Here is a 20113-nt window from a genome sequence, read left to right as displayed (position 1 = left end):
AAGAGGGGCATTTTGCAGACTTTACAAATTATTTGGTGGCTTTTCACCTTGTGTTTCTTGACGTGAACCCTTTGATACTTCCTCTTTCCCACGACTCTACGCCCCCCCCCCCCAACTGACAGTTGTGTATAGTGTGGTCTTCTTGGAAATTTTGCGGTCGTCGTGGACATAAATCTGACGACAGAGGGCGCACTTTACAAACGCCGTTAATTTTTCCCTGTCACTTGCCCTTCGCGCGTACAGCGTCGTGTAACCAAGTCAATTCTCGCACCAAAGGCGGCCGAATTCTGGCTGGATTTTATCGCTGGAGTGAAGAATTTTATCATTTTGGAGGATTTGAATGAACCCGGAGGGTATGTGGACACGGACCGTCGGTTTAACGGTAAAATCAAACTCGAATTGCCAGTGAATATCGCAAAAAATATTTCGAAGCTAAAAAGTAAAAAAGGAGTTGTGATTCGCCATTTTGGTTCGTTGTAGGCCTATACTTCGACTGGTTTCATTCATTGATCATGCTTCATCAGTCACTTTCCAGGTCGAGTGCCTTTTAACTTTTGACCCTCGAGGCTGAGTCGGTAAATAATGTCCCACTGTGAATGTATGTACTTTGTAGTCGTAGCTAGGCAACAGTTTGTAATAAGACGGGAATGTCCAAGTTTTGTGTAGGCCCTAGGCCTACGCGCCCGACCACCCCCGACCCACCCTTCTTCACTTAAACACTAGGCCATCGTGTGTAGCGGCCTGTAGGCCTCCATCAGCATGATCAGGCATCAGCCATCATGGCCATGTGAATACCGAATCTGTGTTTCTTTGCTGTTTCTAGAAGTAAAACATAGGCCTGCTCCTTCTTAGTGTGGTGATGGGCTCATAACTCTGTGATGATTTTGGAAAGATTTCCATATACGAAGTTCACTCAACACCCTGTGTACAACTATGACTATGAGATTGGACTGAAAAATTCTAAGTGTTTTCTAAGAAAATGCTTGTATTTTCTCACTGCTCAAATTGACTTTGATGACATGAAAATGCTATCTGGCGTCTGGGGGCTTGTTACTGTTAGTCAATACAGAGGAAAATTAGTGAACTTCGTACATGGAAATCTTTCCATGATTTTGACTAGGCCTACTTTTTTTCTGGCTTAAACAATAGGGAATTAAGTTAGTGCTTTCAGCGGTAGGCATATTTCTGAGTGTTGGAATAATTGTTGTGAAGTAATTCTGGCACAATTGTGTAGTTACGTGCCCCTCTTTAGTTGTGATTTAGTTAGAGCCAAGAGTGATATTTTTTATCATTCCAAATCGACTTCTGCAGCCTAAGGCTAAGCAGACTTCTCTACGATAAGGAAATAATGTGCATGATGAAGCATCCAGACGGCACTTCAGCGGTTGTGTACAAAGTCTATGGAAAGTCAAGAATATTAACTAAGTTAGTATTTCCTAACAAAACTGGAAAATATTTCTCAGTCCAAGGTTCATGTCTTTTTGAGATTTTTGCAATGACTGACCTTTATTGACATGATGAAGAACAAAAGTGGGGTCAAGTTGCAACATTCTTTCCTCTGATGACACTATTTTGTTTGTAATTTTCAACAATATGTTTCGTTAAAAATTGTGCTTTTCTTACGCTACGCCGCTTTGTTGTTGATGCCATGAGAAAGTACCCATTTCCACGCATTCACGGTGCATCGCGGTGATCTCCATTATTATTTTTGTGTTGCATTTTGAAGTCCTCATCGTTATTTTGAGCAAATCTCCCTTAAAAAAGAAAAAGAAAACCCTGCCCTGTTTCCACGACACTCCTGTTGCTTGTAAATTATGCTGCTAACTAGTTTGGCTGGTCCAATAACCTTAGTAAAAGTAGATATGTGTTTTCATAGGAACAGGGCTCGTAACTACACAATTGCTATATTTTATCTGTTCTAGTTGTAGCTGTGTCACATACATGACACATGTACAAGAATAGGCCCATCCAAAGTTTTCTTCAAGTTCAGGACATTCTAACAAATTCACTTGGTCAGACCAGCTTTTCCAGTAAAACCGGGATGGCCTGATGGTGGTAGACCCTGGCACAATTGTTCTCTTTATATTCACACTAACACAAAGAAAGTTAGCAATAAAATGGGCCTTTTTTTGCACACATTATCAACAATTCTTATTCGAAAGTATAATTCTGATGTTTGTAATTCTACCTCATTTTTGGATGGATTTGATATTTGAAAATAATAAAAACATATTAGGCCCATACGGTTTAGTCGAATTCTTTGTAGAGTCAATATATTATTATGTACTGTTGTGCCATAATCGGGTCATAATCTGTAACTTAAGGAAGGCAATTCCAAATCGCTTGACCTTTAAGTGGTCCGTGTCCACCATCCTCCAGGGAAGAACACTGACCCCTGACCCCAGCGAAGCATCAATCAGTCACCGGAGGGGAAAATTGAGACGAGACGAAACATTTCATGGGAGCACTCTCTGCTGATGCAGAGACTAAACGGAACAAACCCTGAAAAAAATACTGCGAGTTTTCAGAGAAATGTAAACGATGAATCGACGATTGCGAGGAACTGTTGACCATAGCAGAATGTGATCAACTGTAGACTTTACCGGGTTAACATGTCGACTACTGCCTCCCCCGCTCCCTTAGCTCCCAAGGGCAAAGCGGGGTCATCGCACTCTTGGGAAGAATGGACGGTAAGTACCAATAGTACACATTTGTGCAACATACTCCTCTGTCATATGTAGTGAGATTTTGTAATGTTAAAACATGTTTTTTTTTTTTTGTGAATTTCTAAACTGAGGTGCGTGATTGGTAGATCACGCTGCGCTATCGGTCAATTATGACGGATATCTCGGGCTTTAAAAAGATTCTCCAGAGCCGTGAATTAGAAAGAAAAGAAAAGCGTCATGATCGGCCGATCGTGCAGCGCGATCGACCGATCTCGCACGTTGACCGATCGCGCCCAACAAATATGCATCAGGACCTCATGGCATCCGAAAGACAGAAACATAAAGTATTGACAATTTTTCTGAGTGTCCAATAAAGTAATTTACTCCTTTCGGAGAAAAAAAATTAAGCTCTTGAATTTCTACACAATGAAAAGTACAATGTGCATTGTCACAGGTTTCACAAAGAGACAAATTAAGTGTACTATATAAGGGAATAGGAAATTTGTCTATGAAAACTGCGACAATACATACATGTATAGGCCTACACCAAATATTGGAAGGCATTGGAAGTTTTGCTCAACCATTTATGGCCTTTGCACATATAATCTCGCCTACCTGTTTCGCAATCAACACGGGGCTACTGCAAGTGGTAGGCAAGGCATACTGTTCACACTTGCATACATTTTTACACCAGGTCGGCTAGGTCTTAGACTTTTCCAGGTCCAACATGTATGGAGAAATGGATAGAATGAAAGGTCCTTATTTATAATCAGAGAACCCAAGCAGGTACTTCATACATCATACCCAGAGGTTGTTTAAACAGTCTAGACTCATTAATCTTCCTGTTTACTGTGATAATTGCACTCACACTGTGAAACAGTCCATTGTTTACAAACATAACTGATAGCTGTGTGGCCTTGCTTCAGGACATCAGTCAGTCCAAAGGTTTAGCCCAGGTGCACTTTGCTGAACATGTACCATGATGTATGTAGTACATCAAATTAGGTTTTTGCCCTTCACCAACATATAAACACTGTATACTCAGTGTGTTATGAATAGTTAATGCTTTACCCGCTGCTATACATGTATATCAGATTCGAACCGGCCAACTGATCTTGTTAGCTCGGTGGTCGAGTGGTAAGACGTATGCACTAGATAGCAGGAGGTCGTGTGTTCGAGTCCCACCCGAGTGATTTTTTTTCTAACTTTTACTCGGGAGGTAACACACTGAGTATACAGTGTTAAATACGTCGGTGAAGGGCAAAACCTAATTTGATTTACATCACCCCGATGCAAAAAAAATCCATCTTGTAGTTCCGGTACCAGAAGCCTACATTTGTACCCAAGTTGAAATCGCCATGGGCCTGAACCATTGAGCAGAACCGGGTCTGATGGTGCGCAGGTAGGCAAGGCATACATACATGTATACCGTTCACACTTACACTGTAAACGGGAAATGTTTACATGGGTTGGGCGTAGATTTTGGATTTCCCACCAGGGCAGAGCCTTTCTCGACCTTGGTCTCGACCAGGCTTGAATTCATTTAGGAACAGTTCTGGAAAGGGGTTTTCCAGAATCTTTGGGTTTTGGCACGATTTGACTGAACGGATCTTGGTTTTAAAATCAGAGAATGTTCCTGTTGATAGTGCACTACATGTACATGTAAACACTCAAATATACCGGTATTCATTACAAAAGTTCACAGTACACATGTCCATCAAATACAGTGTACATGTACGTCAATAAGCCACATGAATTTTCAGTTGAATAGGCCCTTGTGCACCCCATTATCACCCACTGTTGTTGCTTTCTCTCCCACATCGACCAACTTGGGCCAGCCCTTTTGTGGGATGTTTTTTTTTTTCATCGCGTTCAGAGAAACTGCATCCACATTTGTGGTTGACTTGCTGCAATGAAAGCCTATGAGAGAGGATTAGTAGGAATGCATTGACAACCGCTCTTTTTGGTGTTTGATGAAATAGTCTGCTTGGATGAGCACCTCGGGCCCTCTAATTGGGCCCATATTTCGGATACCATTTACAAGACTGTTGTCAACTTAACAACATTGATGTTCGGTGTGGAAGGTCACACAATTTTGGATTGTTGACTGTCAATCGTATGTATTCAAAATTGTAATGTAAAGCACTACATGTAATTCAGTAACTAAACATCTAGTGGTTTTTTTTTTTTTTGGTTCATTCAAAAGTCAATTTGCTAGAAAAATAGAAATTTAGAAAGGAAATCTACTTTTTGGGATGGAACTAAAAATTAGTATGAGAACTTATCGTACCCCCACCCAATGTACAGTAAATGTACCTTAGTAGTACCTTACATGCTGTCAATGCATAGCGCTTAAAGGGAATGTACCGGTACCGTACGTCATTGGCTTTTGCTGTAATTTTAGAAATGAAAAACTACTGTATTTGAGGGTTACTACATTGTTTAATACATGTAGATCAAATATTGTTACACTGACATGTTTGAAGTTTTGTGTTCGAAAATGCTGGAAAAACCAAGAAAAACACAAATGGTGGAGCAGTCTGGTTCCCTGACTCCACTAAAGATAAAATGGATCAATTTATAGATGCGGAAAAATTGTACATGTATGTATATGTACATGTACACGTATATGTAAGGGAACCAGTCTAGCTGGCCTGCACCCGTTCATGAACATGTAACCAATAGCAAACAAAATTTAAACTGAAAAAAAATGGTGACTGTCATAAATTATACCAACATCCTAGTACTTGCGTATTTCGTAAAAACTTGGTAGTTTTATTTTTCGATGTTTGCAAATGTTATAGGCCTTTTCCTTTTGTATTCATTTTCTTTGATTGGTACCAGTACACGTAGGAGGGCATGATCCCATGTTCGTCAATAACCCGGGTACATTGTATGTGTTTGCCCCGAAGACCCAACTCTATTGAATTGTGCGTCATTCTTAATCTGGCCACAGGCAGAGGGAGCTGAACTCGGGCCAAGACTAAGAGCTTGAAATATGAAACCTGTTTGCCAAAATGTACACATTGTATCACAGAGTTCACAGACATGTTTACGTTGTATTACAGAGCAACACAAAGTAATTGTACATTGTTGCACATTCAAAGGGGCTGGAATTGATTGAGGCATGGTGGATTTTCATTGCTGAAAATTGTGCAAAACTGCACGTACTGGTATGTGTACATTGTTCATGGTGTTCTTGTCACACGTGTTCTGTACACTCCTGGGGAGGACTGAACAATTTAATTTGTTCGGACAAAGGGGCCTACGTACATGTACCTGTAGGCCTACATGTTGCACAATCAGTTTTGAGCTGTTTTATTCAGAGTATCAGATTCCTTGTTTCCCGTACTAATTTAAACACACAAATCTTACAAAATTTGTCAGAGAAGATCCATTTTTGTTGCCAGAAATATTGTAAAAGCTTGGGAAACGTCAAAGTTCACACTCTGTATTATAAAGAACATGCTGATTGCATATTTTCCGAGATCTCTGTAGGCCTACAGATATTAGCACCACTGGCAAATGTAACATTTGACCCCTTTTTTAACCCTCGTATACAATGTATATATCTCCAGTTTGAGGCCCACTCTTCAAAATTGTCAGCCTAGAATTGGGCATGTTTCAAAAGTCCCCAAATCATGTCGGACGGAATTTGATAGAACAAAATGTAACAATTTTTGTTTTAGAATACATTAAAATGTTATTCTGATTTCAAACACCACCAAAGATTTTAAGTAATGACACCTAACATTATTTCTAAATTCCACACTTTTGTTTGTCTGTTATTACGAAAAATGTGTACATGTCGGACGGAATCGATAGAAATGAGCCTCCTCAGAATTTCAGAAACAAAATCAGATTTTATCAAAACTTGAGGGATAATTTTTTTCTATGTTTTATGTCAAGAAGAGTAACAATCACTACTTATGCTGACGTATATATTTTCTCTACAACACTATGTCATATTCAGTTAAGCTCAGCTGAAGCCACACCATGTCGGACGGAACAAATCATGTCGGACGGAATCACTATGTTGACCCAAAAACAAAGTTTGAAGAAACTTAATTTTAATGATAGTGGTCTTTAGGTAGTTGACTGTGCTTACCACCTGGGCACTTATAATGAACTAATAAGCAAGCTTCTTACAATTGTGTGAGAAAGATTATTAAAAATCCGTCCGACATGCTTCATTCCGTCCGACATGATTTTCAGTACATCAGTTTACATCCTCTGGACAAACATGAATAATTGCAATCTTCAGACAGGTTTTTTAGCTAACAAATATTATCCACTTCAGGTCCATGTACAATGTCTAAATTTTCTGACAAAATGCATTCAGAATATTACTACTGGTGGTTTAAAACATATCTAATTTATACAGGAACAATTGCTAATATTTGCGCAATTTTCCGGATTGGGCACTTACAAAAGGCATGCTAAAAAAGGACCCTCGTTTATACGAAAAGGACACTCTTTGAAAAATGTTGTGGGTGGGGGGCAAGTGTGGATTCGGGGGGGGGGGGGTAAAAACAAAACCCAGCTCTGTAAAAAAAATTGTTTTCCCATAGAAATTAATAAAAAAAATGTTAACCCCCCCACTCCGACACCCACATTGTTTTTACTGGCAATAATGTTCGCCTTTGCACAAAATACGGACAGATCCAGCTTGGTTAGGGGGCATACATGTACCGGTATGTACACCATTTCGTGATATACATGTATTGTTAATAATTGTCGGATTGAACAGCGCCCCCATTGAAAGTATGGTACAAGCCCCCCCCCCCCCCCCCCCCCCCCGTCAAAAACACTGTCTATATTTCAGATCTTTTTGCCGATGAAACCCCCCCCCCCTCCCCCGGGGCAAAAATTCCTGGATCCGCCCCTGGGGGGGGGGGGGGGGGGGTAAACACTAGTGGAAAAAGGCAAATAATAGCAATCATTATAAAATATGTGGGGGGGGGGGCTACACAGTTTCACTTTGGCACAGTTTCTTTTTGTGTGTTCTATCCTTAAATTTCACAAGTTCATTTCTCCTTGTGTGTATTTCTCATGTGTAATTGCTCCCTGATCTTGCTATTCCGCTCTCTTTCTTTGGGGCATGGTAATATTCTGGATGCATTGATGCTCTGTATATGTATAGCATTTTACAGCTAACAGCATTGTTTCACTGCTCTGACACATTATAACGATACTTTCCAAATATTAAGTTCATGTAACACAATAGACATGTTTGGTTTATTAATATTTAGATATACATGTATGCCAGTATAGGTGAGTGTTACACACACATACCAGTACATGTACTTGCCAAATTACCTGGATACAGTTTAAATTCCCTCACCTACGGTACATTGTAATAATGTCTACCGAACCTCACTATCTCTTAACACAAATATGTAAAAGCCATCATCAGTCCAAAAAGAATAAAATGTACATGATTATGATTAATGTACATTGCACAGTTTAATTCCCATGAATATAGAAGGTTGCCTTAATTATTGGAAAAACCCAGGTGTGTGACTGGTCAGTAGGCTGCCAAACAAGTCAGCCTGTTCAACTTTGGCTAAATTTGGATTTTCGCATGTCGGACGGAATCTTACTGTCCTGTGTAGGCTTTGCTTTGATGGTACTGAAATGAGCAAAGAACAATATCAACTTGGTAAAAGTTCTTTATCCCCTACTTTATGTTTATTAATTAACAATTATTAATATCAGTTCCCCGAGGCACAACTATCTAGGAATGTAAAGTCCATTTCCGTCCGACATATACCATTCCGTCCGACATGCATGTCGGACGGAAAGCACTTTTATTCACTTTATCTCGAAGGGTGACAAGGTGAAACATAAAACTTTTTGTTGGTGTTAATACTGAGTCTATTCATTGATACTTGACAATATTTGCCTTTTTATTAAAACAAGTAAATTAAAAAAAAAAACATTTTAACAACCTTAAGCATGTCGGACGGAAATCTTGATAACAAAAATTATCATTTGAAATGAAATACCAAGATTTACGGCAGCAGCAATAATGATGAAATGGATAATGACTGAGGACAATCTAAGTAATTGTTTTTGTGGAAAAGATAGAATTCAAGGCATTTCTACTTATTATGAGATGGGTTTTCTTTAAATGCAAAAAATTCCGTCCGACATGAATTGATTTCACTGGCCACACTATTAAAGCAACTTTTCACTGAGATAAGTATGTAAAAAAAATTTTTTTATTCAAAATAGTAAAATTAGGTTAATCTGCTTTAAAAATAAGGATTTGTAAATCTTGTTTAAGGCTTTTTAATTTTTTACCTCTATGATGACCACTTTTGAAACATGCCCACTTGCATCTTAAAAATGGAAAGAAATGCATACTACAGATTACTACTCAGTAGTATTTTGTAGCTTTAATTTATGTTTTCCGGTAGGTGGGCAGATCTATAAAAGAAAGTTGTTTATTAAAATCCCATGCCACCCCATCCAATCCCCAAGTCGGAAAAAAAAAACAATTTACTGAAACTAAACAAAAAGGAGAGTAACCCCCAAATAGTGCATTCCTGCCATGATGAACCCTACCGGTATCTACATTTGTACACGTACTTGATATTAAATGACACTCTTGAGCCAAACACAGATCCGCCCCGCCCTTGGCTAATAATAAAGGTTGCTGCAAAATATTTTTCCCTGAACATAATTTAAGCATTTTATGCACGTCTGACACACATTTAGTGCCCATTTAATGACTTGTAAGCCTCACCCAGAACAAATCTTATTATGATTTTTGCAGATCTCATATCAGGCTTAAAATGCCAGGCCTGCACACTAAATTGCCTTAGCATTTAGATGGGAATCTGATGGCATTTCTGCCTGTGCAAAATGTACTCCCTTGGGATGCTTGCAGTGCTGTGTGCATGTTAACTGGGGTCTGATTGATTGGTTTATTGTAGAATCATTATTCATTTATAAATGATAATGAAGACGGTAATTGATGGTACTACATGTACAATTTGAATTGCTGAGGCCTTCTGTGCACACAATATATGCACATGTTGTACACTCACAGTACATGTTTTACTATGTTTAGTACCGATACGTTTACATGTATGGTGTTGCTGTATGCATAAACAGAAGATACTTTGTTCAAATCAAAAATACAAATGTACAACACAAATAACTGTTTGTACATAAAGTACGGTACATGGAATCAGCCATACAATATCCAATATTGAGCAGTGTCATGCACAATGTACGTGTTCATCTTTTCAAACCGTGGACGAAAAATACCAGAGAACAATATCGTCCACAATCCCCAGCATACGTCTGCAATTGGGGTTGTGTACAAAACCTATGGAGTCTTCCTAAAAAGTTGAGAGTACAAACAAAAAAAAGGACAATAGGACGTCCATGATCGATGGTGAACACACGTTTACGTGTGTCTGTGGGCGGGCCGTCACCTCGTTATCATGGTTATGGGAGATGGTTTTATTGTTACACAATGTACATGTAGGCCCCCCCCCTCCACAGCGTAGTCGGTCCCCACAGTACCTTGGCACAACTCATATGTAGTCCCCACAACTGCGGAACAAGAATGTGTACGTGTTACGGTGCACAGTACACACAAACATTGTCTGTTTTTACACGGGTTTCCCTGCTATCCATCCATTTAAATAAATGATCTAAAATGATTGAAAATCTGAGCAACAGTCCAATACATACATACATTTGTTTGTCAGTAGTTTGTAAAACAAATTGAACAGTTCACATTCCGTCTGACATGGACATTAGTTGTCATGGATATTAGTTGGCAGAGAAACTTACTATGTATGAAGTTTACTTGTAGAGGAACAAGTTTACTATAATTTAAATTAACAGTCACCAGATCACAGACTAACATTTTGTTAAGGGTAAGTTTTGTTCAAACAAGTTCAAGCTTTAAGCATTGCAACTGTTTAGAACACACATTCAAGGACTAAAATATGTGACAAATAGGCCTACTGCACAACAAAATGGAAACCTACCGGTAGGAATCAATATTATGACGTCACACATAGGCCTATAAAGTCAAATTCCTTCTCTAACTTAGAATTCTCAATATCCAGGGGAAAAAATTGCCTGAGTTCTTCTTTTTTTGTCCAGACATACCGTACTTAATTTCTAACTGTAATTTCATCTGCTTGTCACAGTTAGTCACTGCGTCAAAAGCTAATTCATTTCAAAAACGGAATTCTTCCGTTTTCCACTGAAGCAGAAAATTATTGGTCTTACACCCAGTTTCTGAAATACTTGTACAGGATTAATATACCAAGAACAGAAACAAAATCAATAGGCCTACATTGGATTACTAACGATGACGTAATGTCCATGTCTCGGTAGCACTGAGTTATGTCGCGCTGGGACATGGAACAGTGATTTCAACCTGTTGACACAAAAGATGTACACGTACACAAAAATCCATTAATTGACTTTCTGAGCGCGACGTTTACAAAAAGAAAATCCATAGAGATTATGCCACAGAGAATGGTACGGGACACGGATGACATAGGTCTTCCACTTGTTTTAAGAGCGTGACATACAGACGTTCTTCAACCCCGTTAGTAAAAGGTCAGAGCAAGTTTTGCTGTTTTGTGTCAAAGACTGTTCCACTGCATCTGAAAGAAAAGTGGAAGTGACTGGGATCGAAAGGCCAAATTCGTTGAAGTTTTGTAGTAATAACAACATTCTTTCTGCAACTGGTGTTCCAGTGCGATCTGTGTGGCTTGCCACCCAGTTTGTTACTTTCCCAAAATCTGTGGGGATGTGTTTATAATACAAATGTGGCTGTTGTAAGTTGATGATCGCTCTGGAGTGATTGGAGCGGAACTGGGCTGGTGATAGTGGTGAGGCAGCATGGCATGATGGCAGGATGGTGCAGTTGTCAGTCTGAGCGATACGAGGTATGTACTGGGTACAACAAGTACCGATAGGTGGAATGGTGCTGTTTCTGTGGTAAAATCTTCGTGTTGGACCTCAACGCTTCTCATTCTCAAGGGTTGAACATTCCCCCCCAAAACTCTTTGGCGGTTTGGTTTGGTTTTTTAAAATGTTTTTTTTTTTGGTAGTAATGTTGTTTTACTTTAGCATTCTTTCTGTGTCAGTGGAAAAGTGTGGTGTTACAAGTTCAAGGGTAATGGTACATGTACTTAAAATTGATGGTTTTTGGATTTTGCTGTTGTTTTTAAGTTGTATTTATTTACTTATTTTATTATTTTTTTTTGGTTTTCTTCTGCAACATCCTTGGAAACTTCCTCCAAGATGTGTATATTTAATGTGTTTAAGGCTATACAGTGGAACGCCGCTATAATGAACATCGTGGGATCCACAGAAAGTGTTCGTAATAACGATCGTTCGGTATAGCGATTTTGAACTGCCAGTACCCTCTTTTGATCAATATAGTGAAGTCACTGAACTGGCATTTCTCACATCCCGCCGCCGCACGAGGAGTTGTCACGAAACTTTAGCAACCGGTGGTTTTCCCTTTTATTCCTTGGGGAAATAAGAGCGATCTATCGCTCTTCAGCATTCAAACACGATGTAACCATGGGTGGTTTGATGTTCGGGAATTAAAAGTGGCTCAAACAGTGCTTAACGGTACAACCGGTAGGTTTTTTTGTTAATCTGTTGACTTTTTTCAACAACAATGTTAAAACCGGGAGCCATGGATGATGTTCGGTATAGCCGAATGTTCGGTATAGCTGTGTTCGGTATAGCGGTGTTCGGTATAGCCGAAGCGGCGTTCCACTGTACATTGATGTGCAAATTATACATTAGGCCTACAGTATCAGAATCTGAAATAAAAAACTTGTACATATTTACTGGTTATACAATGTATTCTCTCAGCAAAATTATTTGTTCCCTAGATCTTCTAAGAATTTGCTACCCTGTAGGTTCAATTACCAATAGACATGTTCATAAAAAGCTCTTTTTATTACCGGCACAGAAAGCAGTTCAAAGCATGGTAAACTAAGCTCAGTCAATGTACATGTATCTGCTGCCCTCTTGCGCCCAATTTATTCGTCAGCAATTTTTTCCTCCAAAACTGTAAACAGCCCCCTCTCTTGGCCAGCACTTGCCGTAATTGTGTTTTGTAAACAGTGCCATTCATATTGACATTGTGCCTGTGCCATAAACTGCACACACTTTATCAAAGCACTTGTGCGTTGTCTGGCCACGCTTATGCTAAGGTCAACTCTGTTTTATTGTCGTGTTCCAGATAACCTCTATCACCAAAGGTGAAGAGCAGCTCTTCTTTTTGGAGATCTAGATAAAGTTAGGCATCTGTTGGGTTTTGTTTTTATTGGGATGGGAGTTTAAAAAAAACTTGTTTCTGCCGGTAGTAGCACTGGTTATTAAAGACAATTTTGAGGTGAACATGTACAACACTTTGGTCACCTGTGTACTATTACTATACTTATAAATTCAAAGTCCAGTTTAACTTTTAGAGTTTAAATTGATTTCATCCATTTGATAACTGTTTTGGTCAATTTTACCATTTAGTCTTCTGTTTAGGTGTTGTGGTATTGGTTTATGCTTATAAATACATAAATTATCTTAATATACTCAAAAACATTAATTTGCCTTTTAGGCATTTTTACTGAAAAGAAGTTACAAATATGGCCAAAATGTCAAATCACACTCATTTCTAGATCACCATTTTAAGCTGTAATATCAGCCTGCTGTAGTCAGACTTTTAATATTCCAAAAACAAAAGAAGGGGGAAAAAAGCTTCAAATTAAATTCAATTGTGTCAACAACATTAGAGAAAGAAAAAAAATAGTCTTGTTCAGTTTTCAACCTAATACAGTAACCCTAAACAAGTTTAAGTTTGGCCTTGGCCTCAATGGCCCTTGTGTTGCACAGGTAGTGAAACAGTAGAGGGCAACACAAGGATATGAGCACAGCACTTCCAGTTATAGTTGTGAACATGTGCAAACTTTGCTATCTGGATAAATCCTCGTACAAAACAAAATGTGTCGCGAACGAGTGACAAACAGCAATGCAGTACTTGCCTTCAAGTGCTAGTATTGTACTGCACTTTGATACTCCAGAAGACAAACATCATGCACTGTTGAAGGCGCATATATACTCCTACTGCAGTTTTGGATGATAATCGGGCATTTTGGCAAAGTTGTTTGGATCGCTGGCTTAAACACGGAATGAACTTTTACTTCCCCAGTGTAACTAGGTTGGTAACATTGTACATTTCACGTACAAATTAAAACCTCCACGGGTTCTGACAGTATTACATGTATGTGTGTACATGTACATGTGGTCTTGTGTAAAATTGTGGAGAAAATCTGTGGTGTCTTAATTGTTTGTGATTGACTTGTGAGGAATTGTGAGGACTTGGTAAATACCGGTACAAACCTAAGTACAAACTACATGTACAGTGTACATTTTATGCACACAAAGTATTAGCTGTCTTTGCATAGTATCTTCAAGCAAATTTGAATCCTTGATCATGATTGGTCAAACCTTGGCTAACAACATTGTGATTCTATCCTACAAATGTATATTGCAAGGTCTATGGTGCATTGTATACTGAACCGGTACTTGTACATGAACAGCATGTTTTATGCACTGTGTTTTCCTGATGTGTAATATTAATATGGGATGAGATGTGACTTTGCATGTCGTTGCATTACGTTTTGATTCCAGAAGATAGGCCTACGGTACAATGTAAATTTGTTAAATTTATTCCACTCGGCTTTTGGCACAGTCTACAGGAAATATGTACAAATTGTACACATTATTCAATTTTCCATGTTCCATTCATGTTTATAAGCCATTTCATGTATACATGTAATTGCTTTCATGGTCTACTTTAATGCACGTACACAAATGTTGCACATGTTCTGGGTGTGTCAAATTGTCAACATCTGCTCATTGGTCTCCATGGCGACAGTCAGATGTATTGATGCAATACCGCATCCTTTCCGGCCTTGAGGCTTTTATATTTGATGGGTGTGCCGACTTGTGCCATCGACAGTTAAAAACCACACCCTTGCTTATGAAGCATGTAGGGCCTACCCGGTACCGTAGCTCCGTTAATTGCATTGATTGTTATTCCACGTACATGGACATACATTTACATGTACATACCCCCCGGTACATGTACCGGTAGTTGCCATGAAATTACCATGGCATCCATTTTGTTGAGGAAGCTGTGTGCATTAAATGAGTCATTCCGATTGAAGAAATATGTACATTTTTTTTTTTGGTCACACTCTTTGAGGAAAATTATGGAGTTTTCTCCTGTAATCTCATTGTTGCATAATTGCATAGTCACAGTCCTTGCGGTCTGAAGACAAATGATGCTGATGACTCATCCAGTTGGGTTTGCCCTGGTGTGCGGTAATTAACGACCATTGTAATTGGGTGATAGATCAGCACCGCCTTCTTCAGTTGTATAAGGGGTATTCTGATTGGACAATAATTGGTTGTAAATTCTACCGGTACCTATAAAAGTTGCACTAGGAAAAGACCATTTACATGCAACTGTTCATGAACATTTTTATTGTAAAATTCACCACATTTCAATAAACTGCAGATATTTAATTCAGAAAAATTCAGCCACAAGATCCCTACACTTAATTCTTATAATATTTAAAAAAAAAGGAAGAACGGTACCGGTACATTAGGCCTATACACTTTACGTACATGTATGTAAAAACACACAGTTGCCAAGTTGTACGGGTATCATGTACATGTACACTGTAGAGCTACAATGTAGGCTACTTGAATTAGTATGGTACGGTACATTTTGTACACGAAGTTTAAAGAAGATGAAAATGATAAGTTAATACTGATCATACTGGGTACACACTTGTGCAAAATTATGCAGATTTTCTCAAGTATGCATTTTGTTGTTGTGTGTAATTTTCCCCATTGTAATAAAGCTATTGGTCTCCATTAGCCACATCTGTCAGCTGTCGGCTCGATCGACCACCACTCGTCTGTATTGATCTGGACGTGACTGTCGAGAAGCTGCAGGCATTCCAATATTATCAATATTTGTGTGCACATCGTCACACGAAGGGCGTATCAGCAAGCTGCCCTTTGGAAAAGGGACATCCCAACTCTACAGCTGATAATTTCGGAAAGACATTACACATGTATACTTGTACCATATCTTCACGTATGCATTAAACATGTTAATTATAGTTGACCTACATGTACATTGTACATTTACTGTTCATTTAGATGAACCATAATGACACTGTGCCAACGCTGTGTGATAACGCTGAGTGCACATCCTCGCTATGGTGATAATGAAGTGCACTTGAGTTACAGATTGCCGCGTGCACTTGATTGTTGTCACGCTGCTGCCCACGTCATTGCCGACCCGTCTGGACTCCCGTAGCGCGTGCAAATACCGGTATCTGCGAACCCAATTTGTGATTTGCACAATTTAATCCATACATTGTACATTGTAAGGGTGCTTCAGTAATCATGGCAGTACCACGTATATCTACAGGCACACGCGTGCAATTTACTTGTTCGCAGGATTTAAGTTAGTGTCACTAGTTTCTATAGTTTCTCCACTAGAATTCTTTTGTTTTTGTTGAGGAGCTGCTTGCTGTATGATGTACACATGTATGTTGTCTCTAGTCATCTACTGGTAGTCTGTATACATTTTTGTATGTATGTCCCACACTTCATGGATGCTGTTCTATGCTTCTACCCTGACAAAACTGTGACTGCGGCAAGCACCGTACCAACTGAGCAGATGTGATTTAAAATGAGCAAACTTTAGTTTTCTTTCTCCACCATTTGGATTGAATGAATTCTCCAAGATAACATGTGAACTACCGGTGCAGTAGGACTCGCAGAGGAGTTGTTTGAAATGAGACATTGCTACCGGTATTCGGAAGTTGGGAACTGTGGAAATGGAGTGATGTACTTGGACATGTTTTAAACAGAAATTTTTCTGAAACTGTAGCAAGTGAGATGGTTCAACTGTAACACCAGCAACGTCTGGATAAATGTGTTGGTTTTTTTTAACCAATGATGAGGCCAGGATGAATAAGCTACAAGATTGTTCAACTGTGAACAAGGACCATACAATCCAGCAGTGGTTCTAGGTACCAGACGTCATTATACCCAAACTTTCTTTCATTGTTGTTTTCACCGCAAGAATCCTCATTTTCAAATACTGTGCTATACACAGCAGGAACTATTTTGTACCGTACGTTTTGCACAGAAGGATAAACATTTACTGCAGATAAGTCCTTCATCTGGAGCACATTATGCTTGACACTCTTGCATTACCATTACCCAATTTGCTCATGTGATCTGGTTTCTCTTTCAGTTTCACCAGTTCTCACACAGTTGTTAAAAAATACCCTCGGTTTTTCATCTCCATTTGGTGAAATATGGAGCCTGGGTTCAAGGCTTTCTTTGTGTGAATGCAAGAGATTTGGAAGAAAAAGTGGCAATTGAATTGATTGTGGTGAGAAAGGTAACTACTGGTATTTGCTGCTTCACAACTTCACGTACACTGTGGATTTGGATATGAAACTCTGGTGCTAGGAGTTTAGAGAATTAGCCCCATTGTGCGGACACCCGTGGTTTTCCACTTGATGGAGTTCACTTCAATGCCCACAACGCACTGCTGTTGCATTCTCAACCCAAAACCCAAGTTGCAACAGCTGACCGGTCGCTGACACAATGCAGTAAGAATGCAGCTGGATTTCCACACAAGCCCCATAATCATACAATGAAATGAGGGAATTTTTTTTCCCCCTCTCATTTTATTGAGAAGAATTGGATTGCAGCCTGTGAATGGACAATGGAAGACCAGAGGCAGTTGGAATAGAATTTAATCGCAAGATTTTTTTTTCGATAGGCAGGCCGGATCACGTGGATTTCAAGTCTTCATTGCATTGGATGTGGGTGAGGCGCTATATACAATTGCAAGATCTGTAATTCATCATGAACACTGTAAATTTATTCTCCGGTACTGAATTTACTGGGTTATAAGGCTTCAGCCATCCAGCATTTTGATAAGCCAGGACATCATATTTCCAGTGGTTCCCATGCTTGAATTTTGGAAATATTGTGCAATCTGTTACTGTTTCTGGTAGGGGAACTACAGTACACCGTCTAGACATCACAGCTTAATTGCCAAATTGGACTCCCGGTTCGTCATGTTCATTGGAAACTGAACTTCTGACATTTTTAAACTAGTTGGATTTGCCATTTGCACTGCCAAATTTCCTAAGTGGATGTATTTTTCTAAGAATAGTAAGATGGACCTGAATTAGAAGTGCCTTTTTCTGATGAGGAGTGATTTGAGTTACATGTACAATGCATTACATTTAACAAGTTAGGAAATCATCACCAGCCATCCAGATATCTTGGCATGTCCTGTGTCTTCAACTTCACTCAGACATAAATATCTGCAGTACACATATTTTTTTTCTGCCCACCACACTCTCACTGCAACAGCCAGCATAAAATAGGTCATGCATTGTGTGTGTGAGGAGCATCCACACTCATAGAGCAAGCACAAAAGATCAAACACACGCTATTACTGGATGCAGAAAGTGCATGTGCATCTCAGTGATACGGAGAACGGTCCTCCCAGCCAGCCAGCGATTATAATATCTCTGATGCTATCACTCAGTGCTGATGACATCGACCTGTGAGCAGTCGTCTCCCCCGGGATGCTGACGATGTGGATGATACCCAAGGCAGCTGTGATGCATTCTAAGGAAATATACAACCGGGGATAGTCCTATGAAGATGCTCGTCAAGATTGTACTACATTGTAATGATTGTATCAGCGTGTACACATTTAGAACTAGTGATTCTGCTACTGAAGTGGTATGTGTAAACGGTGAAATGATCTGTAGTGAGATGTATAGGCCTACAGATTTCAAGTTATCATCTAGCCTGCACTGTCTGTAGATTGGATCGATTAAATCTTGAACGGGTTGACTTCTGTGATTAGACTCATTCTAAGGCTGTGAACGGTTGTGGTTATTGCACCGCAGTGAACTCGCTAATTGTGCACACGAGTTCGTGCACATCCTGTTGTCTTGAAATTAGGCTACCCGTTGACTGTGAAGGATGCTTGACATGCTCAAAGGATACGCAGCTCTGACAGATTGGAAGAAAATGACCTCAGTAGTTTGATCATTTACAGTACAAAATGCTTGTTACTTTGTGAGTCTTACACTTGTGCTGAGATAACAGTTTACTCCTTTGATTTGTCCTTTTTAAGGATTTAGAATGTAATTATGGTTTGGTGCATCTTCTCGACTCGTGACACATGATCAATTGCATCATGTGTTGATGAAGAAAACATAAACGTCTACAAAACTTGTCCGTGATTGTTAGTTCATGAATCTTCTGAAACATGTCACAGTATAGCGATTGGATGAAGCATTAAAGATGAACGTATTGTAGGTAGCAATCTACCATACACAATCATTTACGTGTATGTACTGTACATTTGTACATTGTACAAGTTCATTCTGTGTTTAAGTTTGCCTGAATTTTCCGCCGGATTTTTAAAAACCCAATAATGGAATCACATGCCAGCGTGAGCCGTGAGCACTTGCTCTGGACCTCCCAGTCCAAACTCATCAACGCCTCCTCCACCAACTCCGTCATGACCCAGGAGGGGCGGGGCCAGGAAAGGAGGCACGGGGGGTGCGTCAAACAATTCTCCCTGGCGGTCAGGTCACTACGGTTGCTGCTGGCCGAGCGATGGTGCGTCCTTTATGCGTGGAATCTCTACAAGGAGGTAGGTTGGCATGGTTGGGGATTGTAAAGTTAAAAAAAAATTGTGTCTCATTTGGGCTTTTTAAAAAAAGGAAGGAGCGCCCCCCCCCCCCCCCCAAGATGGCAGGTGGGTTCTTCCATTTTCTCAACTCGTTTGCTGATACTTTTGGGCCCAAAGCAGCCTTCACCCATTTTAACAGATTTTGAACTTGTGAGTAATAATACAAAACGTTTGCTTTAAAAAAATTCAAAAGACAAAATATATTGCAAATCTATGATTACCACACAAAAAAAATGTCTTTGGGCAACCAGGAGATGGCAGGATTCTTTATTATTCTTCATTATGTGTACATGTATATGTACATATATGTACATTGATCCTTCGAAGAAAGCTGGCGCGTTGACTATACATGACTGTACATTGTTGGGTCAACAACTGTTTCCCCCAATTGGGCCAGTTTACAAAGAAAGGGATTTAAGAATAAAGTAGCAGACAACAAAAAGTAAATCCTCAAAATCTTCTGATCTGGGTGAGAGAAATGCAGTGATGCGTGCATGCAGATGGACCCCAGCGAAATAAGCCTATTGGCGTCTTGGGTTATTCATTGTAGGCCTATCACAGGCAAAATCAACTGTTCATTGCTTTCTTTTGTTTGTATTGTGATGTGTAGTGCATGTTGTTGGTT

The 20113-nt window shown here is 39.5% G+C and overlaps 1 protein-coding gene across 8 annotated transcripts in view; it reads left to right on the top strand.

Annotated features, from left to right (window-relative positions):
• The first annotated feature begins 205 nt into the window (after window positions 1-205).
• LOC119735662 (dixin-like) overlaps window positions 206-20113 on the top strand; it is a 46497-nt gene continuing 26589 nt past the window's right edge. For 2 of the 8 annotated variants that reach the window (XM_038209461.1, XM_038209459.1), the window contains exons 1-2: window positions 13779-13881; window positions 19245-19449. In XM_038209461.1, coding sequence (XP_038065389.1) covers window positions 13853-13881; window positions 19245-19449 — 234 coding nt within the window. In that variant the 5' untranslated portion in view covers window positions 13779-13852. The other 6 variants (XM_038209464.1, XM_038209462.1, XM_038209463.1 and 3 more) reach the window with 6 other exon arrangements.

This window comes from Patiria miniata, unplaced genomic scaffold, assembly GCF_015706575.1.
Source record: "Patiria miniata isolate m_02_andy unplaced genomic scaffold, ASM1570657v1 HiC_scaffold_29, whole genome shotgun sequence".
NCBI classification, from domain to species: Eukaryota; Metazoa; Echinodermata; class Asteroidea; order Valvatida; family Asterinidae; genus Patiria; species Patiria miniata.
Note: the sequence above shows the minus strand (reverse complement) of the source record. Positions and strands in the feature narration are given on the sequence as shown.